This window comes from Vanessa cardui, chromosome 27, assembly GCF_905220365.1.
Source record: "Vanessa cardui chromosome 27, ilVanCard2.1, whole genome shotgun sequence".
In the NCBI taxonomy this organism is placed as follows: Eukaryota; Metazoa; Arthropoda; class Insecta; order Lepidoptera; family Nymphalidae; genus Vanessa; species Vanessa cardui.
The window spans coordinates 3174081-3201748 of record NC_061149.1 but is presented as its reverse complement, the minus strand read 5'-3'; the positions used below and the strand labels follow the sequence as shown (position 1 = coordinate 3201748).

Below are 27668 nucleotides of genomic sequence, written 5' to 3'. Positions count from 1 at the left end.
CAAATACAATTAACTATGTAGTTCGACATACATGTCTGTTAAATTAATGTATTAAAAGTAAATATATGAGTTGAAATTGAACCAGTTTTGTTTATGACAAAACATATTTCAAATGGAATACAACTCCAAATACAATAATACAGCGCATTAGGCTTATCGTTAGATATATATAATATATTTCTCAGCTTTCTATATACAAATGTATATATATAAAGACAATTCTAGACTAATTTGTACAAAGTGGAAACATTTGTCTTAACAAAAATTTAACTGGTATATTTAGCACTCGTGTATATTGAAAGGCGATTTCCACTAATTTCCATTTTCATAGGATAATTTGTTCAGCGTTGGATTTTGTAAGAATTCACTTCGCATCTCACTCCTGAAGTCTTAACAATCGACTAACGATACGCGATTTTGATATGTGTATCCAATAAAATTTATAATTATGACAGTCATTTTCGCATATCCGTAATATGACATTTCAAGCTTCAGTGAGCTTCGATTTCTTCTCACAGTAAAAGTCTGCAAGTTTGTAAAATCGACGATGAAACTTGGAAATGAATCAATCCTGGATGTATCTAATTGATATTGGACATTTATGTAAATAATCATAAATTGACAACAGTAACACACCCAATTTCCTGCACCCATTTTTGCTTTTCCAAACCGATGGTAGTGTTTTATTTGACATAAAATAAGTAAATTTAATGCTTCTATATTGAATAATGGAATTTGATTTATATTGGCTCAGCGTCACAGGCTGAATACGTTTCAAACAACTGTTAAACGACGAAATCTAAGTGCAGTTCTATATCTAACATAATAGGCCCAATGCTTTCAACTACCATTTGAAATTGGTAACAATGTACGATGAACCTTAAGTTTAATTTCTTTAAATTATTTCCAACTTAAATGTTGCCATTTTGTACAATTTCTATAAATGTTTCCAACAATATTTATTATTAAAATGAGAAAGAAAAATAAACGATACCTATACATATGTATATATTATAACTCAATATTGACATATACGATTAAGTTTACATGCAAAAACCTTGTTACACATAGTCAAAAGATGTGAAATAAATTAGGAACAAGGGAACCAGCGTGGTGGAATCAGCTCTAAACATCTTTAAATGTAATTATAATACATAAACAGGCATTACTATTTATGTTAGGTATATGCTTTATCTCTTACATGATCATTTTATATTATATAGCAAAACATCCAACTAATGATCTTAAAACTGCTTAGAAATCAGTTTTATATTATTTATTTATAATAATAAATATATAAGGCAAACGCGTTGCTTTGAATCTTTTTTTAATTAAGTTGATGTTGAATCATGTGTAAAGATTAAATAGATTCTTTATAACATAAATGTATACTTGTTATAAAATATCTAATTAACTTTATTAACTTAATTATGTAAACACTTCTTAAGAGTTTTATCATAGACCTAGACCAGTGATGGACAACTCCGGCCCACTCGGTTCCATTGACATGGATAGTATGACCCGTTACAATTATTTTTAGACCATCGAAAAGTATAAAATAGATTCTACTTAGTAGATTAATGCATAATCTTTAGGTGAAGTTAAACCGCGTAGTTTAAGTGTGGCGGGGGCATTACACACAAGTGTGTAATACTGTAATATTATTGCAACTGTTTTTGTAATATTACTGTTAAAGATCAACACAAAATTATTTCTATAATTCTGACACTCTTCTAGAATTTCTTAAGCTTTGTGAACACTCCCTATAAAAATGTTTGCCCACCACTGATCGAGACACTTTGGGAGTGAATGTTAGATTATTATATTTATTGGACGTTCCGCTAAATATATAATGATCATGAAGGCGTTATATTTGAATAACATATAAAGGATACGCTGTTATATGTATTTACTCTTGATTGTGACTTGATATGAACAATCTTTAATCGACAAAATCTCCTAAACTACTTTCCAGAGGCAGAGGAGTAAAAATTAACAAACCTTAAGCTTGAAAACATTTCAACACATAACTACATACATCAAGTCTAAATATTTCTATTTAATAGTCATATACAGTCAATAATGAATACCACAGATTATATACGTCTTGATCAATGACAATCCGTCAATTAATGGTCAAACATGTTTCAAATTCTTACTCCGGCCAATGGAATCAACAGTCATACTTAACAATGAGCTCTGAACGACTATTTAATGATCAAATAATATTTGTAATTCAAAACCATACATACAAACACCAATGTAAGCAACCGATACATATTAAAAAATACTCTTTCATTATTTAAAAATCTATATTAGAATCTAATATATCCACCATAACTAATGGTATTTAGTTACATTCTAATTTAACGAGTAATTTACAATTTCAAATATATTTTAATTCGTTAACAGTATGTTCTATATCTGTTTCATTTCATCACCTTTGGCCACACGCTGTGGACTGAACGGAGATACACAATCCGGTGCATTTCTTCGTTAAAACTTAGACTTTCTTTTGGTCGGTGATCTTGGGGGTGGATCAGTCTTCTTGCTCTGGAATTATATAAACATCTTTATTAGTCTATATTCATATTATAAATGTGAAAGTAACTTTGTCCATCTGTCTGTCTGTATGTAGCTCTTTCACGACCAAATCGCTAAATAGAATTAATTGAAATTTAGTATGAAGCAAACTTAAACTCCAAGAAAGGGCATAGGCCATATTTTTGCCTCATATATGACAACAAACACCATAAAACGAGTGAAGCCGCGGACGGATACTAGTGTTACATAATTTCCAAAAGACTAAGTTATATCTATTAGTCGATCTTAAAAGCAGCAAGGAAAAGCATCTACCCAGTTCACTTTAAAGTAATTTAAATCTACATTTTAGTTAAGAATCAACATATAAACATAAACACCATTAAACGCGAGCGAAGCCGCTGGCGACTACAAAAACCTAAAGAATTTTACAGATCGGGGACCGGGTATCCCAAAACGTTATATATATATATTTTTACAGAATTTCTTGAAATTTGGTATGAAGCAAACTCGAACTCCAAGAAAGGACGTAGGTTACTATTTTGCCCGACACATGACAACCAGCGCCCCAGAACGCGGTCGGAGCCACGGGCGACTACTAGTACAACAACAACAACATCCTGTAGATTCCCACTGCTGGGCTAAAGGCCTCCTCTCCCTTTAAGGAGAAGGTTTTGGAATATATTCCACCACGCTGTTCCAATGCGGGTTGGTGGAATACACATGTTGCAGAATTTCAATGAAATTTGTCACATGCAGGTTTCCTCACGATGTTTTCCTTCACCGCTGAGCACGAGATGAATTATAAAGACCAATTAAGCACATGAATCAGCGGTGCTTGCCTGGGTTTGAACCCGCAATCATCGCTTAAGATGCACGCGTTCTAACCACTGGGCCATCTCGACTACTAGTATTAAATCGTAAACGTATAAGTTGCACTCACCTCTCTCGTTCGCTTCGCTCGCGGCTCATCTTCAACTTTCTCCTTTTCCTTTTCATCCTTATCGCTCTTATCTGTTTTATCATTCTCCGTTTCCTCTTTCGCTTTGTCTTTATCTTGTGTTTCTGTTTTCTCCTCTTCGCTCTCCTTTTCTTTTTCTATACTCTTTGCCTCTTCTTCCGTCTCTTTTGCGTTCTCTGTTGAATCTGTTGTTTCTGTTTCTTCCGCGTCATCTTTACTGTCCTTTTTATTCTCTTTGTCTTTATCATCTGTGCAGTCGGTGTCTTTGTCTTCTGTATTGTCTTTGGTGGTTTCCTTTGTCTCTGTATTATTTTCAACATCTTCAGTCTCGTCTGGTTTGCTGTTCGTGTCTGTCGTGTCCTCTGTGCTCTGTTCTTTTTCTTTCTCCTTTTCTTTCTCTCTTTCCTTCTCTTCTTGTTTTCTGGAGGACTGTCGTTTCAATGGCGGCTTCGCTGGTGTATTATTGGTTTTCTTTGTTTTCGCTGAAAAAAAAAATCGTATTGCTTTATTATTTATACTAATTACTATATTTATTTCATAACTATATTAATTGCTTTCTAATTAAGTTCAACCCATATTAATAATTTTATTATAACGAATAACAATTGTATGACTGGCATATATCCCAAAGTCGGTCATAGGACCCATATATGGTACGACACAACTTATGTAGCATCGGTAAATTCAATAAAACCGATTATTGCCGATTAACACATCCAATAGAAACAGCACTATCGCGCCATTCGACGCTATTCATCGCTATAGATTCACGCGTCAGTTCGACCCGAGAAAGCAAGTGCTTGTAAATCGACGTGTCAAATTTACGAATATATTAGCTCATACGATATTAGAAGTTATTACGTTTGTGTAAAGATCATATTCTATTGTTTTTATTCGGATGTGATCGGTTTTGCGAAATTTTGCTGATGCTACATCTAAGTTGTGTCGTACTATACATAGTTATTATAGCTATAAAACAAATCTCAACGCACCTGGCGTAGACTTCGCCTTCTTCCCGGCATCATCGTCTTGCAGTTCCTCCTCATTCGCAGCCTCCACTGAAGTTTTCATCGTGTGAGATGTTGGCACTGACATTTCTGTACAAATATTTTTTTCGACATTAGCATTTATCATTAGGTAAACAAAACTATAAATAAAATGGTATTTTCATAGTAAAGTTGGGTTTACATGAGGTAAATTGTTATTTAGAATTTCTCTGTATGGTGATGACTCAAACTAATACCCTTTGGTACCTACAATGTGTTCTTTAAATTTAATTATTTTCTTGAATATAATCTATGTAATGTAGCTTGAATATAATCTATGTGTGTAGCAAAATAAAATGGTTTAAATATACTATATTTGGCATAACTAGACAGACTGGGAAATCGGTTGATTGTAAGTCATTGCTACAATATATTTGCATAAAATATTTTTGAACAAGATTGTTCCCTTACCTAAGGGTTCATGTACCAATTCAAGCAGCTCATCAGATGACAACTTCGACGTCACTTTCTTGAACAGCGCAACCCGTTCCATGAAAAACTCCCAAAACGATAACCCTTCGGGAGTTGTGAAGAGGTCCTGAAAGAATTTATTATTTTTATAAAAACGCATACAAATGAATGACAAAAGAACAAAGTAAATAAAAAATACATATATATTTAAAAATAGATGTAGGTGGAATAAAGCTTTTGCTTAAGATTTTCTGGCAAGATCACTTATAATTTAGGATCCTATTATATTACAACAATCAAGCATACCATCAACCAACATTATTAAAAGACCTTATAAAGTTTCTCATCTAATACTGTATGATCTAAGAATTAAGCTTTTTCAACTCTCTATTGATAACAGGCAAGTTTTATCACCAAGCATTCATAAAAAGTTTTGATAGTACCATCGAGTAGACTGTGGACAGAGCATTTATATAAACAAGGACATGGCATGGTATGCGAGTTTATTGCCGTTTCTTCCGATTCAGTGGTAGTATATAACAAGGGACCTGCATGGCGGCGTAGAGCGCGTCGCCCTACCACCAAGTTGTTGCCGTTGCTTTCCGAGACAGTGGTAGTATAATTGTTAGTTTGTTAGTCAGTGGTAGTATAATTGTTGGACATATAATTGTTAGTTTGTTAGATAATTATATAAACAAGGACATGGCATGGTATGCGAGTTTGTTGCCGTTTCTTCCGATTCAGTGATAGTATATATCAAGGGACCTGCATGGCGGCGTAGAGCGCGTCCGCCTGCCGCCGTATGCGCAGCGCGTGCTGCGAGAACGTCAGCACGGCGCGCTCGCTGAGCTCCCACGAGGGCGTGTTGCCGACGTACGCGCGCATGCGCTTCACCGTCTCCACGCACGTCGGGTGCTTCAGCAGCATCAACGGCTTCACGTCCAACTCTGCAAAAGCCAACAGACACCACGTCACTTACAATTACATATAAACTATAGGGAAGATGCAATATTCAACCGACTTCCAAAAGGAGGAGGTTATCAATTCGCCAATAAAACCCTACAGTATATATATCAAAAAACAATACGAGAATACTTTAACAAATATGTTTTTTACAAATAAACTTTTACACAATAATATACTGGATCAATCAAGGGGCTCGTATCGCTTCTTTCTTTTGATTGTTGGGGCAAGGGCACCGTGGCTGACACCGACTCCAAATATACCAATAATTATAACTACATGATATAATCGTTAATCGACTTTTAAGTAGTCTAATATTTTTCATTTCATTTAACTTAGGAAGACTCTAAAAAATATGTTGAATACGCAATTATTTTTAATACTTTTTCGTGCATATTCATTTGTTTTAAAATAGTGTTTTGTTTGAAATCGGTTTTTCTTTTTGTTAAAATTTTTATTTATTTTATTTTTGTGTTTATTTTAAAGAACTCCATATAGCATAGACCACAACTATATTAAAAATCTGAAACACTGTAATTTACGGCAAAGAATGATGTTATTAAATATGTAGTCATTACAGGAGTGACGTCACTGAACGCTCTATTAGTGTTTTAAAATACGTTTCATTTCACGTTACTTTAATTCGTAATTATTGTTAAAAAAACAAAACTATATCAATTATTAACCTTGCAGTGGCCCTTCTTTTATATTTTTTTAACATTTAAATAGCAAATTTTTCATAAATATTATATTTGCATGTTCCCTATTCTACTTTTCTGTTTCAATTAATCCACCTTTTCTTTTCATAGCTGGAAAAACGCTTTTTCAAACTCAAACACAAATTCCTTTATTCAATATAAAAGCATCACACTTACTTATTGATTGTCAAATAAACACTACCACCGGTTCGGAAAAAGGAACACCCTGACCTGAGAAGAACCGGCGAAAGAAACTCAGCGGGTCTTTTTTTTGTTATTTTTTTTTGTCAAATTAATAAGATACATAGTAGTACATGATTAGAAATAGCCAGGAGGCGATCGTTTCATTCCCAAGGTGTGCTATCAAACATAAACTCGTTAATTATATAGTAACCTTTTGCACACAAGCGTTCCTTAACAATTTTTTTAAATTTGGCAACAGAAGCATTTTTAACGCTTTCTGGGATCCTGTTGTAGAAGCGTATACATTGCCCCACAAAAGAGTTACTGACTCTATGCAGTCGAGTAACAGGAGTAACAAGATTGTGTTTGTTCCTCGTACCAATGTTATGAGAATCACATTTTCTCATAAAAACATTAATATTTTTCCGTACATACAAAACATTACAAAATATGTATTGAGAAGCAACAGTCAGTATCTTAACATTATCTCAATTTCTTTACACGCTTCCCCCACGTGATGGAAGGTGGGGGGGGGGTGGTACTCCCCGGTTTCCTGGGTTTACCCACTAAAAAACCAGCGGTACCCTCTCCATCCTTCGGCGGGCGCCACGGGATCGCTTACGCATGCTACCGTGACATCAATTAATCCACCTGGGGCAAGGTATTAAGGCAACTTTGGTGTCTCATGAAGTTAAATAAGCTTAATTGTAAAATGACGATTCAAAAGTGCTCGTAAAAGCCTACTTGAATAATGTTTATTTTGAATTGATTTTATTTGTGAAAAATACATTGGAAATATTATTCAATACAAGATTATATAGACGATAAAAAAGCGTGGAATTAATACTTGTTGACTTCCAAGCAGGATGTATTACATGCTTATAGAATTGTAATTAACTAACATGACTGTATTTTTATACGTTAAAATAGAGTAACCACTGAGTTTCTTGCCGTTTCTTTTCGGTAGCATCTACTATCCGAACCGGTGGTAGCTTCACTTACAGTTATTAAATTACAATTCAAAAGTGGTTATAAAAGCCTACCTGAATGAAATATATTTTGATTTTTGGTGAGTTTAACATTAAGAACTATTCCAATATTTTTTTATAGTAGGACACAAATTAGATGTAGCATCGGAAAATGCAATGGAATGAAATTAAAACCGATTACTGCCGATTTATACAACCAATAGAAATAACTCCCTATCGCGCCATTCGACGCTATTCGTCGCTATAGATTCACGCGTCAGAGAAAGCAAGTGCATGTAAATCGACGCGTCAAATTGACGAATATATTGTGTCATACGATATTACAAGTTATTACGTTTGTGTAAAGATCATATTCAATAAAAAAATAAATATTGATAATTTGGGATAGCGTACTCAATTCGGATGTGATCGGTTTTACGATTTTTGCCGATGCTACATCTAAGTAGTGTTGTACTATAAATGACTAGCAAACGTACCCATTAGTTCATCCAATAATTTCAAGCATAATTCTGTATCGGCCTTCTCGAGACACAGGCAGGTTTTGATCTTGGCGTCCAATTCTATCAACTTCATTTCCGTTTTCAAGAATTGAACACGCGATTTCTTCTCATCTGTAAATTAATGTTTATAAATAAATATAAATAAGAGACAACATCACATATATTACTCTGATCCCAATGTAAGTAGCTGAAGCACTTGTAATAAAGTAATCTACATCGACTCGGCCGGGAATCGAACCCGGGACCTCAGAGTGGCGTACCCATGAAAACCGGTGTACACACCACTCACCATGGAGGTCGTTTAATGTTTATCCTCTATATACTATTTAACTTAGTTGAATGGTTCTAGATAAACCCAAGATGATTTCTATGGCAAAAAGTATAAAAAAATAAAGAAATAACAAATTAAAAATGTGGCCCTTCTAGCCGGATACAAGATAACAAAACTATATATATAGCTAGACCGCAAAGACAGAAGCGAACTGACTCGCTACAATTCGCGCCAGAAATAAAAATATATACCTGTCTCTCTCTCCTTATCCAATGTAGCCTTTTCTTCGTCAGTGAGATTCAGATCCATTACTAATTGAGCTAACACCGACTGTGCTGTTATTTGACCCTTTTCTGAAACACATTAATGCAATAAATAAATAAATATAAGACAACATCACGTACATTACTCTGATCCCAATGTAAGTAGCTAAAGCACTTGTGTTATGGAAAATCAGAAGTAACGGCACCGCAAACTCCCAGACCCAAGACAACATAGAAAACTAACGAACTTTTTCTATATCGACTAGACCAGGAATCGAATCCGGGCCCATGAAAACCGGTGTAAACACTACTAGACCACGGAGGTCGCCAATTAGTTCACAGATATCGAAATTAAATTGATCAGCATTATATTATTTAATCAGATCTAAAAAGCATGAATATAAATAATATATTATAATTAATGAAATAATTACAGTAAAATATACTGTTTACGTACCTAGTTGCATTTTCAGTGTGAGAGCGTTGGAGGCAGCCTGTCTGTCCCACTGTAAACGAATGCTGTCATTCTTGAAGCTGTTTGGTCTAGACTGGAACAGCTTGATACCGATGTACTGTCCGGACGGCAGGTACGCTATTACGATGTTCTCTTTGTCTGCGTCTTCTGATGGGGGAATAAAAAATAGATAAAAAAATAGATAAATATAGATATGTTGACGATCCCTAATATCGCTTCATCATAATCAGCCCATCTTCGCCCACTGCTGGACATAAGCCTCTCCAATTTATTTGATTATATCGCTTATGCGCCATTAACCTTGTGAACTAATATGTTATGTCTCTTGTGCCTTTGATTATACTGGCTCGTTCACCTTTCAAACAGGAAAACACCAATACTAAGTACTGCTGTATATATAACAATGAGTGGCTGGTACCTACATATACATGCTTACCCAAAGGCCACAACAAAAAAGGTCACAGTTTTTTACGCAAATCCGTCCATTGGTGTTCGAAATTCTACCTTATGCTTTTAACACCAAATCACCATTTTCTTTAAACGGGAAATGTGCATTTGTAGATCTGTATGAATCATCTCGCTGGTGACTTTAAAAATTATTCTATCACCAAATAACGGTACTTCGTGTAACTTTTTACTAGCCTTATGAGTGAGCAAGTCTATTTAAACAACAACGGCAGCCTGTAAATTCCCACTGCTGGGCTAAAGGCCTCTTTTTCCTTTTGAGGAGAAGGTTTGGAACATATTCCACTACGCTGTTCCAATGCGGGTTGGTGGACTACACATGTGGCAGAATTTCTACGAAATTTGACACAGGCAGGTTTCTTCACGATGTTTTCCTTCACCGCTGAGCATCATCGGAGAATCATCGGTGCTTGCCTGGGTTTGAACCCGCAATCATCGGTTAAGATGCACGCGTTCTAACCACTGGGCCATCTCGACTCGACTATTTAAACATTTAAATTAAATTAAACAATGTAAGCAAAGCTATATGTATATCACAACTGTTGTGATATACATATACATATAGCAGGTATAGAAATCAATACAATATTTACCTTTTAAAACCAATATTGTGATTAAAAAGTTTTAACAACAAAATAAAAGTAAAATTTTATACACTACATTTATTAACAAATCATAAATTCATTTTTTATATTTCATATTTATCAATAATTGATTTTCATTCGGGTACATTTCTAGAATTTTCTTAGCAGTCTCGTTAGCTTCATCAATTAAATCAGAATCTTGTTTGATATTTCCAAACTCTTTGATATAATCCGAATAATTGAAATTCAACCCCATATCACCAAATAGTGTTGACATTGGTACCATTTTTTTTGGTTTCTTAATAGTTTCAGTATTAAACAATTTCAAAAAATCATCACCCATAGGTATTTTATTATTGACAGTCCATTGAGAAATTTCTTTATTTACTTTATTATTATTATTACATGTTAAAGAACCTTTTGAGAGTTGAACATTTTCACTACTCTTTATATCTAAATTTTTATATGTTTTATTTAATGATGTAACGGAACAGACTGAATTATTACGAGACAATTTATTAGAAACAGTATTTTGGGACATGTCTTCTGAATGTTGAGATGTTTGAGACGCACATAATAACATATCTTCACCGTTGAGAACATTAGAAGAACCTAATATGAGTCCGTTGAATGAGAATTCTTTATTTGAATTTAATTTTGGCGGTTTATTTTTGTATAAATTATCTGTGGCATACGGTAATGGCATTACATCTGGAATATGTTCATTTACTCCAATATGATTTATATGTAGATTAGAGTCAGTATTTTCTGTATTGTTATTTTTATCACTTTGACCTTTTTTTAGTAAGTCATTATTTTTATTTCTTTTTAAATTCTTTACTGGAGTTTTAAACTTTTTTTTTGTTTTTGATGATGTAGTATTAGAATGTTCTTTTGGTATGACTTTTAATGTTTTATTTGAATTTATACTGTCCATTTGAGCTTGATTGGTTTGACAATTTTCCGAAGCTGAGGAGTTGTTTTCTGAAATATTTCCATTGTAATATTTTTAAATAGGAAATAAAAATATAAAATTTATAAAAACATTTCATAATATTGTGTTGTATAAGACATTTGTTTATTTTTTCTCTAGCTGGATGAATACTAGAATAAAATAAATCATATCCAGTAGAATTATCTATATCGAGTAAAAAATACGGTATTAGCTCATAAGTGTAATTACTGTCGGGTAAGCCATTCATATCTCAGTAAGGTTTTATTCTTATACGATCTAATTTTGTAATTTGAAATTCAAAATAAAATTTAGGATTTATGATATTCAGCATATTGCTCTAGTGCACCTTAAAATGAGACCAAATTATAACCGAAATCAATAAACAAAATCATCCTTTGCAATGATAGAAGAATAAAAAAAAATTAAGTACTGACATACGTAAAAACTCATTAGTACAAAAACAAACACGAGTTTTCTCACTTGCCTAACTAAATAAAAATACGTGATTTGTCATTTATAACTCAATCAAAACTTACCAATTTCAATTGCGGGCCAATTTTTAGTTAAGTCATCTTGGAAGCAATGAAAATCTTCCGCAAAATTGTCATCATACTGACTGAATACGGCTTCATCCGTTACAAATCCATCGTAGATACTAGACATTCTTGTTATAACTTTAAAATATTATAATTTAAATGTTATACATAAAAGTTTTAGCATTTTAAATTAATTACGTTATTACAGAGCTAAGTTAAATTGTTCTAATTTCGCGCGCTATTAATGAAATTTAAAAATCGAATATTTTTGAAATCATTCATTTTGTTTTTTTTTTTTATCTAAGCTATAGATCTTAATGCAACAGCCAAATTTTTTTTAGGGTTTTAATGTTTATTTTTAAGGATTGTAATTTTAGTAATATATTTTTTAATTTATATGATTAAATATTTTTATATTGAAGTTTGTATTTCTTTTTTTTACATATATCTAAAAAAAAATACTAAAATTCTTACCTGGAGTGAAAGGCTCTTTCAAATCTTCAAGTTCAGACTAGAACAAAAAAAATACAGATTATAGAAATATATTTTTGAATGTTGACTGTGAATGATCAGCATTAGAAAACAAATAAATTTATTATAATATATACATTTCATTTGTTGATTTTGACAAATTTCAATAGCATAGTAAATACATTCACAAGAAACATTTAAGAAAATGGTATATTTTCTCTAATTGAATTGCCATTCCATCAGATTATGTTAGTAACAAAATGTATGTTAATTAACATTGAATATAATATACCTGAGGCACGGCGTTAAAATGTTTAATATTCTTCTCAGGTTTGTCTTTGGGTGGTTCAACTTTTTCCTTCTCCTTTTCCTTCTCTTTATCTTTGTCTATTGGCGGGGAGCCCCCACGACGTTTCTTTGGCGCGGGAGACGGGAGTGTGGCATTATCTTCTGTCTGTTCGTCTATATATCTACAAGGTAATATTAATAAGACAAATATTCAAAAGCTGATTTATATTAAGCTTTTTGATTTATTTACATACATTCACAATGCCAATTACTTGGCAATTATTATTAAATTCTCGAATGGTGGCAAACTGGTATCAGACAAAAAACTTTAAATTTTTGAGTTCTTTTTCTTTTTTTTATGGTATAGGTTAGAGCATATGGGCCACCATGGTAAGTGGTTACCATCATCCATAGACAATGATGCTGTAAGAATTTATTGACTAATCCTTACATTGTCAATGTGCCACCAACCTTGGGAACTAAGACTTTATGTCCATTGTGCCTGTAGTTACACTGGCTCACTCACCCTTCAAACCGGAACACAACAATACTGAGTACTGTTATTTGGCGGTAGAATAACTGATGAGTGGGTGGTACCTACCCAGATGGGCTTGCACAAAGCCCTACCACCAAGAAAAATATAGTTAAAAAGTTTAGTTCTATATTAATACAATCAAAATGTTGTGGTGAATTAAAAAACTCGCGATTGAAAATGAGCCCTAAAATATGTAGACATTGGGGTTATAATCAAATAATTAATCTGTCTGTACAATACATCAACATAGAGATATTATAAAACACAATTTTTTTTAATATGTATGTCATAATCGCAAATTAAACTCAGACTTAAGGAGTTTCATTTCGGCATTGACTTTATTTATCTATGGATTATATTAACAATGACAGAATCTTACTGTCATTGCTATTTAATTAATCCAAATAAAATAACTCAATGTTTTATTAGGAAATTAAGTTCAGTAGTTGGAATGCAAGTAACGTCATTATATTGTCTATGACAGTTTTAATTAAGACACCCCAGTCTATGTCTATGGTAGTAAAAAGTGACTAAAATTATCTTCTAGCAAAATCTATGTTCCCAATCTACTCTGATCAGATAGGACAGTAAGGGAATAGGAAATGAACAATGATCACTGGAATCGGACCGAGAGACACCTTCATAAGAAAAAGGGCATATGTGATTAAAATTTCGTGTAAAATCATTGCACTAATAATATTATGGAACTAAACTTGAATATCCATCAACTATTTCAAACAGAATTCTTATAATTACCGCTTAGGCCTTATTTTTCTTCCACTTCTGCTTACAATTTCGTCTTCTTTCTTTTCATCGTCCTTCAATTCCTCTGCCTCATCTTTCTTTGCTCGTCCTCGTGGAGTCTTTGGCTCCTTTGCCTTTAAGGGTTCCTTGGCTGGAGTTTTAGCTGTAGATTTTCGGCCTTTTTGCTGAAAGAAATTTTTTATTAAATCCAGATATATTTGATTTTACCGAATAAAAAGCTATTATGCTTATGCAATACTTACTATGACCGCCTTTCCTTCATCAATAACTAAAGCCCCGGTTTCGTCCGAATCTTCGATTCCTGTATCGTTTTGTGTTGTGTTCTGAAAATGGAAATGAGTCAAAATATTTACTTATACAAACACATTTGTATAGTGATTTCATTATTATTATTTTTTAACAGACGTCTTTGCCAGTTACGGTAAGTTATCCACCCGCTATTTGCCAGTAGACATTGGCATACCATATATAGCATTCCAACCAGAAATCTACAATACTAAATATGTCTGGTGGTAGAATATGTAACAAGTGGGTGAAAGTGAGCAAGGAAATGTCACTAGTATTTGTGTCACCATTCCATGTGGTCAAGACTTATACAGTAACTTTTTCTAATCTATACTAATATTATAAAGAGGTAAAATTTGTAAGTTTGTATGTAGGGGTAATCTCTGGAACTCATAATCCAATTCTAATTTTTTTTTAAGTGCCAGAAAGCTACATTATTCCTGAGTGCTATAGACTATAAATTGTTTCTATAACATTTATATTAACCGAGCTATGACAACTTTCGTCTAGCAAGTTTTGGAAAAAAATATCTCATAAAACAGAATTATTTGCATGCACTGGCTAAACAATTACTTAAAATTAAAAACAATGTATGGCTACCTGGTTCGTCTTACTTATTTCTACAAAAAAGTCCGCGATACCATATCTATATCTCTATCTTTTATATACTAATACACGAGCGAAACCGCGAGCGACCGCTAGTTTATATTTAAGTACTTAATGCTATTAATTCTTATGTGAATAAATTTAATATATTTTTATATCAAGTGTATAAAATTACTCACTTCCTCTGTCATTGTCTCATCAGCGGCTGTAGTATCTGCAGTAGAATCATCCATAGTTTCATTTGCAGATTCATTAATAGTATTGTTAGCACCTTCAGAAGCCTGAAATAACATAATAAACGAAGATATTAATATCGGAGATAGGCGTCTTCTTGAACAGACTTTAATCAAACACATTTAACACACTGACATACTGCAAGGAAAATAGAACTGAGGTGCACACATGCATCTTTTAGAAATGTTAATTTTAGGCACTTATGAATTCTTATTATTCCAATTTACCTCTGCCAGTCCAACGACCTGTTCCAAAGGCACATTATTCGCGAAATCATATTCAATCTGCTTCACACCATCGTTGAAGTCACGTCTCTTAACCATCTTGGTTAGAAATTTATCTTTATTCTCCGCATAATCGAATATCATATTCGGTGGTAAATTTGCTCTGAAACAAAGTTATAAAATAATTATAAAAACCATCTCTTGAATAGCCTCTTGTATATTGGTGATCAATACTGGATATTGGAACTTTAGACGTCAATATAAAGTGATTTGTTAATTTAGAATTGTTCATCTGCATTATATAGCAGAGCTGTTGGAAAGACAAGTGGAATATTTAAATATACGATTGGGACTCATATCTCTCAATCTACTCTCTCCTTCATCAATAGTTATAGTACTTAAATATAATATACTTATAGTTGGTTATGTGTACTTAGTTAGAAGATTTCATACATCATAATGAAAGAATAATGAAACTGATTGTAAATGAAATCAAAGGAAATCATTTATTATGAGGGTAAAAACAAATAATTTTCATTAATATATGAACAATACTCTAAATATGTAAGCAAAACAATAATGTTTACAATGTACGTAGGTGATTATCGCATGTTTATATGGAACATATCATACATTTTGTAGATAAAAGAAATTAAACAGTTTATTATTTTCTGTTGATATAGTAGTTTTCGTTTATTTATAGTGATGATAATGTGTCAATCTGAATGCATTGCCATCTAAATAAATAGTTTTTAAGAGAACTTAAGTAAATCTGTAGTTAAAATTGATATGTTTTATCAATTTACAAAATTCATAGCTACATATGGCAACATTCTAATTAATATAATGAAGTGGTATCAATAAATTATCTATAGTTGATAAAATCTGTGCCTAAAAAATATTAATAAATGGTTGTTATCCTAAAATCACACCCATTTAAATGAAATTATATACTTCATCATGAGTAGGAAATAGATATGCATAAAGAATTCTCGTAAAATGATAAAAGTGTGCAAGATGTGACCAAATTAATAGCCAAAAAAAGGTTCGACCTAGGGTTTTTTTTTTTTTTTAAATCTTATGGGCATATTATTATTTTATATGGGCAAACATAAATAATCTTGAACATGTAAACAATGTTTTTTTAATCTATCCAAATTCATAGGTTTACTTCCTATTTCTCCAAATTTAGACTACTGAAATAATATTTATATTATATAATGAATATAGCTTATTAGAAGGGTAACTAGCTTTAACTTAACATGAATGATAGACACATAGAATATGAATAAATTAACTTTAACAAATATTTTTTATATACTTACGTTTCGCCAGTTCCATAGAAATATACAAAATATCTCTTTCCATTCAATTTTTGTACCTGTCGAAGAATTATTAACATTATTACTTATTACAATACTATTTAATAATCAAAAAAAATGTTTCTTTTATAATTATTACCTATTTATTTCAATAACCTTATTCTATCTTATCAACAACTACATACTCATTAACATACCATATTATGTATTGGTAACACCATACAATTTTTTAATAATAATTATTCATGGCTTATTTTTGTTTTAATATTACTATAAAATGTTATTAATTGTAATTACATTTATATATGGTCCTTTTTCTTACGATATAAGCTACTATGTGATCAATTTCTATGTATAGTTAGTTTAACATAACTATTCTTTCGTTTGGATTATATACAAGATTCCAAAAGAAGCTTTTGTATTAACAAACAATAAATCTTTAACATAACCATAACACTAAATATTATGACATTAGGACAATAATTTTCAAACATAATATAATCATCAAAGGTATGTTTAATGACGATAGTAAGTAAAGCATCCTCAAGTACAGTGAAAACGCCGTATTAATCAGGCTAGCTCAGAAGCGTCACTCTTTGACTTACCGCGCGAACTTAATCAAATAAGAAAAAGCGATTTGTAATGGTTTTAAAGTAGTTTATATATAAAAACGACTTACCCTTGCAGGCCATGCTGGGTATCCTTTTACTTTGGCGAAAATAAAGTCCCCTGACTTATATTCACGGACTTTTTTACTCATCTTCATGGAGGCTGTGTACAAAATATGTAATACTTAATTGTTGACAATCACCGCTGTATCAAGGACACTGTAATAATAGAACAAACGTTACGAATGATATTTGCCAGAAAGGATACTTTATTTTATGGTTAGAATTGTATTAGTTTATTTTTTTTTAAAAGACGCTATGATAAGAAATAACCTTAAAAATCTTACCGCGGTAACGAAATGACGGCAAAGAAAAGAAATAAACATGGCGTGCTGCAATGTTGCTATATACATTATATAATAGAAGAAACAGAACAGATAATGAACATGAACTAAAATAAATAGAAGTATATTACAGATAGTTTTATATATTTTTTTACGATTATTAAATAAAAGAGATTTATTACATCATAAGTAAATGAATAATCCTCAGTAAAATAAATGGTATTTATTTACGTAGAACACAGTATTTTATTTTATGAAGTTCAGTGGCTAGCACTGAATAATCAAATTATATTTTTTACAACAAAATAAACACAATATTTAAACAATTTTCAGTCAAACATCATTTAAGATAAGGAAAGATATGTTTTGAACAATCATTCATTTTGGGTTGTTTCAATGTTGAAAATTATTGTCAAAAAGAAGAAGAAATGTTTATGGAAATAAAGAACTATGAATAAATCCTAAGCTGTATTAATTAATCATAATAAAATTTCATAAAATTGCATTTATTTTTTTATCGTAACATTAACAATAAATACATTTTGTATATTTATTATTATTATTTGAAATTTGTCTACAATTATTTTACTATGCACTTTTGAATTAGGTATGTCTCTACTTTATCTTTCTTGATTCTTGAAGTCTCGATTCTTGAATGGGCAACCCAGTTACTATTAGCAGCCGTGTCAGATGGATGCTTTGGGCGAGCATTTTCGCGTAAACTAATTGATTTATTCTAATTTAATTAATGTGAATCATTATGTTGGCGATGAAAGTGTGATGTGAGCCATGCGAAAAAAATATTGTGCTAAAATTAATAAGAGTGACTTCGAAATAGGGGTGTAACTTGAAAACTAAAATGGCTTCAGGAGATAGTGATCATATTGAAGTGATGGATAATACAGTGCTGAAGAAGTCAGATGTCGGAACAGGGCACTCGGGCTCTGAAGATGATGGTACGTAGAATAAATTTACAATAGCATAAACGTTCTATGACATTACTTTGTAATTGTAATTTCGACCTAATTTTGAAGCACTTATTGAACATTAGTTATTCGATGTTTTTGTGTCATTACAGATCGTGATCGGGCTTCAATCGCTGAGAAAAATGCACCGTACGATGTAAGTGACTCATTGTTGTAACATAATTATATTTTCATTCATGCTGGATGTGTTATGTATGGAGAGAAAGTTTGGGGGTATTAATTAGCATAAGAAATTCATTAGAACGGGAATTGCGAAGATAATTAATATTTTGCTAAGTCTTAGATACTTTTTTTTACATAATAATAAATTATGTATAGAGCTGTCAAGATCAAATACTTGGAATTATTTTAATGAGCCTTATACAGTGGATACAAGCCAAAGTAAAAAAAAAAGATTCTTTATAATCTATAGCATTAGTCATTTATTATTGTATCAAAACAAGAGTTTTTTTGCTTCACTCATTGTTCATATTGATTTTATTAACATTAATTATAGATATAACTAAATATTAATTTCTTGTGTTTATAATTAACCTATTTTTTTATGTCTTAAAATTGCAAGTTTGCTTAATAAATTCTAAAAATAAATATCATAATTATGTTTAGTTACATCAAATAGCCTAGAAATTATTCTAAGTGCCATTCAATTACTGGGAATCAATCCACTTGGGAAATCATACAAGACATATTTTTATTCAATGCATGATCAACATGCTATAAATAATTATATAAGTATCAATCATCTTTTATGACCTGAATGCAAAAAATAAACATGATACATTATCATTACTATTAATGCAAATGGTTATACTTATGTAAAAATTGTGTTCCAATTTTGAACATTGAACAAATAGTTTTATTAATTTTTTTTTTAAATATGTATTGGTACACAGTCTATTTACTCATATATTGAAATATTTTTTATATAATAATATAAAAAAAAAAATTTGTTAGTTTGTTTTATACTAGTTATCGAATTGGTAGCTTTGCTTATGTTTTAATAGTTGGTGATCAGGTATGAGGGTTAAAAGTATTCCAAATTCTCGATCACTGGACTTTGAGCTTGCAAATATACAGAGTTAAAAATATTTGTATATCAATATAGATTGTAAAGTAAATTTATTATTATTAAAAAAAAAAATTATTTAGAGACTACTTTATGATAATATCTATCTAGTTCACAATAAAATTAAGACAATAAGAGTATACTTTAAAATTTCCATACATAATATATGAGAGAATAATCTCTGACATAAAAAGATTAAAGATTTGTTGTTTATTTTGAATTTATTTATTTTGAGTTTTAAAAACTACAAAAACACAGGATGCAATAAAAATTTTGATTCAATTTGTATTATATAATCAACAACAGTAATTAACAATCTACCAAAAGTATTACTAAAATGTCAATTGATTTATTTATAAACAAATATTGCTAACAATTTAATTTTTTAGTACAAAATTGTCAAAGCATAATAATTTAAATTAAAAAAAAATGTAGTTACATATATATACGCTAAAGTTAAATTTAAAAATGAGCAAAGTAACGCAGGTAACATTAAGATGACTTCCTAGGCCTCAAAACTCACAAGAAGTATTGCATATCAAAATATACATCGAAAATAATTACTGTAACTTATGTTAAGAGTAATTAGGTAATTATTATTTGTTGTAATTCGATATATTTACCAAAATATCATAAATTTTAGCAAAGCTATATATTTATGATTAACATATAATATAAATTGTTGTTTTCATAAGGAAAATATCCTTTTGAATACACTTACCTCCTTTGAAATTTAGTTGACGAGCAAAATTTGTATTGTGTGGTTTAGTTTACATGTTATATTTGAAAATAGACAATGATGAATTTTAATCAAAGGCTTCTGTGATATTTTTCAATCTCAAGAGGAGTACGGATAATAAAAAAACTATTTAAATATTTAATTTATGTGATATAATTGGTCGAAAAGTTAAGTATTTGTGGAAAAGTAATAAATTACAGGTTGGTGACATTAAAATTGGATTTTGGAAGTGAAATTGAAGGAGATATAAGTTTTTAAGTGGAATAGTGTTGTATTATAAATAAATATATATCAATCAATTATTTATAATGATAATATAGCTAAGCTATTAGGAAATAGTTTGGAATATGTTAACTCTGTTCGATTGGGATAGGTTATGTGTTTATTTATGATTGAATGCAGCAGAAGATAAGACATTATTTATATTTGATGAAGTAAGTTCCTTCATTTTAATAGCACTCAGTTTGACCTAGGATTGTATTAAGTACTAAATAAATTTTTGGTTCCGGTTTTCAAGTACAGTTGTCAATATTTTATTCAATATAGAAGCATTACCTTTGGCTATTCATTGGTCAAAGTAACAAAACGTGATTTGTATTTGTCAAGTTCTATAATTGTTTTCAATATTCAATGTTATAAAAAATATATAATAGCCAGGATGTGATCTTCCCATTCTCAATGTTTGCTATTGTCAATGAGTTTGCAGATTATACAATATAATAGGCGTGTATATAAACAATAATTAATAGGCACAAGACATGTACATATTCACATGTTTTAATTTTTTATTATTCAGATGAACAGTTATAAAACATAATTAAGATATAGAATCTTTACAAATATGTAAAACTTAATTTGTAATATAGCAGATTGTTAACATTGCTATGACTAAAATTATGCATTATAAATAAATAATTAATTAATTAAAACTCCATGCAAAATTTACAAACTAAAAATAACAATAAGTCAATAATATTTAAGTTAACTATATTACACTATATTTATTTTAATGACAAAATACAAAAAAAGTAGAAATGCCCACTTGTATACAAAAATATGGTCATGAACCAACTTTATGTATCAACAAGTATTGAATTGTTTCAATTCAAAATCACTTCACCTCTAAATTTGTTAAATCCACTTTGTCTAGTCCCCTTAATCATTGACAAGTTCTTAACACTTGTTAGTATATATGGATACCACTAAATATATATGTGTTATACCACTAAATGGGAGAGACAGTTACTCCTTTTGTTGAATAAAGTCCCCTATTTATTAAAATTGATGTGTCACACAACTTTTTAAATCAACAAGGATAACCTTCAATGTTATTAATTAAGGTTCATTTTCGTTATTAATATTAGATTATGCTGCCTTTTATAAATTCTCTAATATACTGAATTGATAAAAGCAGTTAAATATGGTGTGCTAACATTATTTTGTATTTTATTATTATTACATTATTAGTTACTTAGCTTACTACTGTCTGTTCCTATGTATGCTTAGATCTTTGTAATTACGTAATGGATTTTGATGAGGTTTTCTTAATAGATATACAATGATGATTTTAATAGGTGGACACTATACTACACTGATAATAATTTTAGAAGTTTCTATTGTGATGTCATAAATAAAACATGACCCGGGCGAAGTCGGGGCGGGTCGCTAGTAATATGATTATTATGTAAGATTCGTTAAAAGTATTAAGTTTAATGATTTCTATTTAGTGACAAACGCAGAAGCTAAGTTTTAACGAAAACAAATTGACTCACTCCCGACTCGAAATTGATAAAATGTTCATTGTTGTTTGTACGTAAACTATGTTTAGTTGTTATAACGACAAACAGCCTTATTAATAAAAGAAACCTGGCAGAAGTAGAATGATACTCAAAGTCTGTATCGGCGGGTCCATATAGATTGGATTTGCGTTGGATTTGGATAAGTGAAAAAAAATGGTGATATCTGTGATGTAAACGGGACCAATATTTTAATTTTATTGCATTATAATCTGTCAGGTTGCAAAACTATTAGTATAGCGCGTCAAGTGTAAGTTGGCGTGTGGCAAAAACATGTACTAATTTTCTTTGTTCATTTATATCTTATTTGTTTTATTTACCCTTATTAAGAAAACTTACCCAAAATCTATTAAAAATGAGACGTAGAGAATTATTTTCTAGGGAGATATTGGTAAAATAAACAAAAAAGTGGCAAGACAAAGGGTGTATCAGGTGCTGCCACAGGAACGCCAATTTATACTTGACAGTCTGTAAATGGGTAGGATCAATGATATTCTAATAAACAGATACGTTATACCCATACTAAACAACAGAAAAAGTGTGCCTCGCCGGGGACCGTTTTTTTACATTTCGTTACAAGTAAAAAGGATAGCTTGATAAAAACAATAAGTAAAAGGGAGAACTAGATGTTTTAATTACGCAAAACGTATTACTACGTAATTATGATGTATTATAACGTATGTTTACGTTGTATTAAAACGGCTAAAGGCAAACGTCCCAATTAGGACGTTTTCTAGTCTTCACTTTTTGCGCGTTAATAACATATCTGTTTACTACAACATCATTGGGTAGGATATTTGAAGTGACAAATTGTAGGATATTTATATTTTGGTCTTGTAAAGCGTGTGACACGTGGGACGCGGCCCACATCCGTACGATTGAATGTGCCTCGCGCTTTTATAGCTAAGGGTGTTAATACCAGAGAGGATATCTTAACCTCAGTTTTGGTTAGTCAAGTATTTTAATACTTGTTAATTACGGAATGACTATAAGATATAAAGTAAAATAAAGTAAAGTAACAGCCTGTAAATTTCCCACTGCTGCGATAAGACCTCCTCTTCTATTAAGAAGAGGGTTAGGAACATATTCCAACACGCTGTTCCAATGCGGTGGAATGCGCATGTGGCAGAATTTAGATTAAATTAGACACATGCCGTGGTTGCGGCGATGGTTTCCTTCACCGCCGAGCACGAGATGAATTATAAACGCAAATTAAGCACACATATATAGTGGTGCTTGCCTGAGTTTGAACCCGCATTCATCGGTTAAGATGCACGCGTTCCAACCACTGGGCCACCTCAGCTCTACTATATATACTATAAGATATGTTTCTTTCGTATTATTTTGCAAATGTAATGGATGATACTGTGTTTGTATGCGTCACTCTTTCATGGGCAATTATTTATTAAACCGATTTTGATGAAATTTGTTACGACAACTAAAATAACTAAAAGAGAGTGCGACCGCATGCGGCAACTTTTATAATATATATTTCCATATAATGCCGTTCGGCAAAAATATCGATTTTTATTAATCTCTAACATTCACCAAGATCCATTTACATATTTAATCTTCTTAAGGTAACATTTGAATAATGATACCCCGGCTCTTATAAAGGTTGAATCAGTATCGGGTATAATAGTACGACATAACTTAGATGTAGCATCGGCAAATTCAATAAAACCGATTACAGCCGATTTACACAACCAATAGAAATCCTATCGCGCCTACTCGTCGCTATAGATTCTTGTGTCAGTTCAACCCGAGAAAGCAAGTGCACGTAAATCGATGTGTCAAATAGACGAATATATTAGGTCATATGATATTACAAGTTATTACGTTTGTGTAAAGATCATATTCGCATAAGAAATAAATATTTATAATTTGGGATAGCGTACTTAATTCGGATGTGATCGGTTTTACGAATTTTGCCGATGCTACATCTAAGTTGTGTCGTATTACACTCTTGTCCAACCTACGTCTTCCTTGTATTTCGCCCTTTATTATATGTAGCAGCAGTTCATATTTCTGGTTGCTCATTTTTATATACATTACGAATTATATGTAAATATAAAAGTACGTGATGTTTGTTACTTCTTCTTCGCTTCGCACGAGTAAAATACTCATACTACACATATACTACAGATTTTTTTATTCACGACATCACATTTGAAACTTTTAAAATGATTAGTGTTTACATCCCAATCTCAAATCAAACTATGTATTAAAAAAAATCGCATCACAATCCGTTATATAATTTTAAAGATATTTATGTATATAAAGACAGACAGCGGTACCCGACTTTGTTTTAGACTATGTAATGATTCGGAAAGTAAACTCTAATCTATCTGTGAGTCACACAAACCGAATTTAATGTAATTTGGTATTAAGTATGTAATTAATAACACTGGCCACTTTATTTAGACCTATCATCGCCCGACCCATGAGACGAGAGCGGAACCGCAAACGATAACTAGTTATTAATATTTTGTAACAATGTTGATCAAAGTTACCGGGTTAGTATAAGGTTTACTGGGTTAATTGTTTGTTCTACTTTCTACGATAAACATAATCGAGTAATATTTGGATTTGTTTTGTTGTAAGACATCAACAGGTCTATTAGTGGTAAGTTAATTAAGACAGAGGTTAAAAGGCGTGTAACTTAACTGATGGTTGCGCGTTCAAAACCAGGCAAGCACCACTGAATATTCGTGTGCTTAATTTGTGTTTATAATTCATCTCGTGCTGACTCTGAAGCCTGCATGTGTCTAATTTCATAGAAATTCTGCCACATGTGTAATTCATCAACCGGCGTTGGAACAGAAATGGGAGGGGAGGCCTTAGCTCAGTAGTGGGAAATTTACTACTTCTAATTTAATAGGCTGTTAATGATGACGATAATTAAGATATACGAATTATCGCGGGATACCCGTTGAAGGGATACTTCAGCCCATTTCCGTCCACTGCTTGAAATAGGCCTCTCCAATTGCACGCCACTGAGATCGTTCTTGCTGAAGTATCGCATATGCCCAAATAAATGTACGTATAACAAGAATATTTGGATGTATGTATTCGAGATAATCAATTGTTATCATTTATTTATATAAATAGGCTAAGATAAAACAGTTCAGTAACTCTTTCACCTCTGTATGTAGATCGATTTTTGATTTATATGTTTGGTAGTCATTGTTAATACCGAAACATGTAAAGTTAGTATGTTTTCTTATATATTTTAAATAATATTTATGTTAGAATCTTTATTCCTTTTTTTCTCGATAGGTTTTTTATGGTATAGGTTGGCGGACGACCACATAGGCCACCTTATGGTATGTGGTCACCATCACCCATAGACAATGACGCTGTAAGAAATATTAACTATTCCTTACATCGTCAATGTGCCACCAACCTTGGGAAATAACAAGTTATGTCCCTTGTGCCTGTAGTTACACTGGCTCACACACCCTTCAAACCGGAACACGACAATACTGAGTACTGTTATTTGGCTGTAGAATAACTACACGTAAACGTTATTTTGCAATTAATGATACATATATACACACTAGTAGTCGCCCGCGGCTTCGCTTCGCTTTTTAGGGTGTTGGTTGTCACGTGTGAGGCAAAAAAGTAGGCTATGTCCTTCCTTGGAGTTTAAGTTTTCTTCATACTAAATTTCATCAAATTCGGTTCAGCGGTTTGGTCGCACGACGAAAAGAGACAGACAAACAGTTACTATCACATTTTTAATATTAATATAGATACCTCAACATTAATTTGGGGGTATTTGCCATATAGAATAATGCGTCCCAGCACACCGGATTATCTACTGTAGCGTTGCTCACTTTGTCTCTTAAGGGAACATCACCGGATCGCTTGAGTATGCTACCGTGACGCCCCGAAATTGGACACTGAATCTGGACTTATGAAATCATTTGTCACATCTGACTGTCAAAGCACAGATAAAAATAAATCGATGAAGTTCAATTTGCAACATAACCTATGTTATTAATAAAGAAATCGCTAAGATTTTTTGGAACTTAAAAAAGAGCTGAGATGGCCCAGTGGTTAGAACGCGTGTAACTTAACCGATGATTCCGAGTTCAAACCTAAGCAAGCACCACTATATATGTATGTATATGTGCTTAATTTTAGTTTATAATTCATCTCGTGCTCGGTGAAGGAAAACATCGCGAGGAAACCTGCATGTGTCTAATTTCATCGAAATTCTGCCACATGTGCATTCCACCAACCCGCATTGGAACAACGCGGTGGAATATGTTCCAAACCCTCTCCTTAATGGAAGAGGAGGCCTTATCTCCTGTAAATGTACAGGCTGTTACTTTACTTTGTATTTAATATACCCGTATGGAGAGGGACAGATACATAGCTAGGTTTTGGAGAGTGTCGTTATAAATCTATTGTATGTTTAAGGGCTAGACAGGTATCACAGTATTATGTATTAATTGCAACTGATAGTATCAATATCAAGTACTTGATTTGAACTTGATTTACTCGTATATCAGACAATTTTAGAAGAACAAAATAGATTTTAATTGATATATTTTTCTAAATAAATTATTGAAGTTGCATTTTTGACAAATTTTGAAAAAGCTAAAAAACGTGATAACTCGAAAATGGTTCACTTTTGAATTACGCATATGGGGAGTAAAATTATTGGAAATAGTCACCCCTATCACCTCTTAACGGATATACGTCGAATTACCAATAACCCTGTATAAGTAAGACAAGATAATAAGAGACCGGTGGTAGTGTTTCAATTGACCATCAATAAGAAAGTGTAATGCTTCCATATTGAATAAAGTTATTTGAGTTTGAGTTGAGTTTGAGATGCGTCGCATAACTTATTGTAATGGAAGGAGAAAAAAATATAAACAACCTTAGATTCGCGTATTTCATGCGATTTACTTATAACTCAGCTATATCGTGCGCTACAAAGAGTTTATGATGAATAGATCTTAATTTATAATACTATATTACTCTTAACTACTTATTTCCTCTTTAATTTTACTTCCAAAATTCGGTTAACAGTTTCGTCGACGTCCATAACGCAATTTTTTCGCAAATCCATAGATTAATCAAGCTCTCAACCAATTCGATATCGAATATCGCGCCGATTTGCTCTCAAATGTTGTTTATATATTTTTTTTCCTGTTATGGTTTATGATAACTATGCTTAATTTTTCTAAGTACTTTACTCCTTGTTTTAAACTCAAAATATTCTGTATCTAAACAGGCTCTTATATATAGATAAGAACTGACTAATTTCGCATCATTTTAATAGTGATGAAAGTCTGTCTCATATGGTGGTACCCATGGGCACTAATGTATGCTAACGCTCATTAATTCTTTATTAAATCAATGCGCCATCTATCTGGTGAATTAAATATATATGTACTCTGTCTCAGCCTTCAAATCGAAACTAAACAATACTAAGTATTAGTGTTTTGCGGTAGAATTTTGAAATGATTTTTGGCTACCTACTCAGGCGGGCTCGCAAAAAGCTCTACCAGCAATGGAATAAAGTATTTTTTTCTTTGTCT

General features: G+C 31.7%; 2 protein-coding genes across 10 annotated transcripts in view; one reads left to right on the top strand and one right to left on the bottom strand.

Moving 5' to 3' along the window:
• Nucleotides 1-991: 991 nt before the first annotated feature.
• LOC124541058 (PC4 and SFRS1-interacting protein) lies at nucleotides 992-17593 on the bottom strand. Its single transcript, XM_047118866.1, has 17 exons — nucleotides 17527-17593; nucleotides 17251-17398; nucleotides 16575-16630; nucleotides 15253-15412; nucleotides 14971-15072; nucleotides 14143-14223; nucleotides 13892-14064; nucleotides 12605-12782; nucleotides 12316-12352; nucleotides 9284-9448; nucleotides 8815-8916; nucleotides 8269-8403; nucleotides 5725-5906; nucleotides 4960-5086; nucleotides 4495-4599; nucleotides 3485-3984; nucleotides 992-2553 (listed from the first exon to the last, which is right to left on the bottom strand). The coding sequence occupies exons 2-17, from the start codon at nucleotides 17335-17337 to the stop codon at nucleotides 2497-2499; spliced, it is 2247 nt and encodes a 748-aa protein (XP_046974822.1). The 5' UTR covers nucleotides 17338-17398; nucleotides 17527-17593; the 3' UTR covers nucleotides 992-2496.
• Nucleotides 17594-18178: 585 nt separating this feature from the next.
• Nucleotides 18179-27668, top strand: part of LOC124541265 (phosphatidylinositol 4-phosphate 5-kinase type-1 alpha) — an 84472-nt gene continuing 74982 nt past the window's right edge. For 7 of the 9 annotated variants that reach the window (XM_047119163.1, XM_047119161.1, XM_047119165.1 and 4 more), the window contains exons 1-2: nucleotides 18183-18479; nucleotides 18602-18645. In XM_047119163.1, the coding sequence (XP_046975119.1) occupies nucleotides 18383-18479; nucleotides 18602-18645 (141 nt within the window). In that variant the 5' untranslated portion in view covers nucleotides 18183-18382. Of the gene's footprint in view, nucleotides 18480-18601; nucleotides 18646-27668 lie in introns of all 9 variants that reach the window. The other 2 variants (XM_047119159.1, XM_047119158.1) reach the window with 1 other exon arrangement.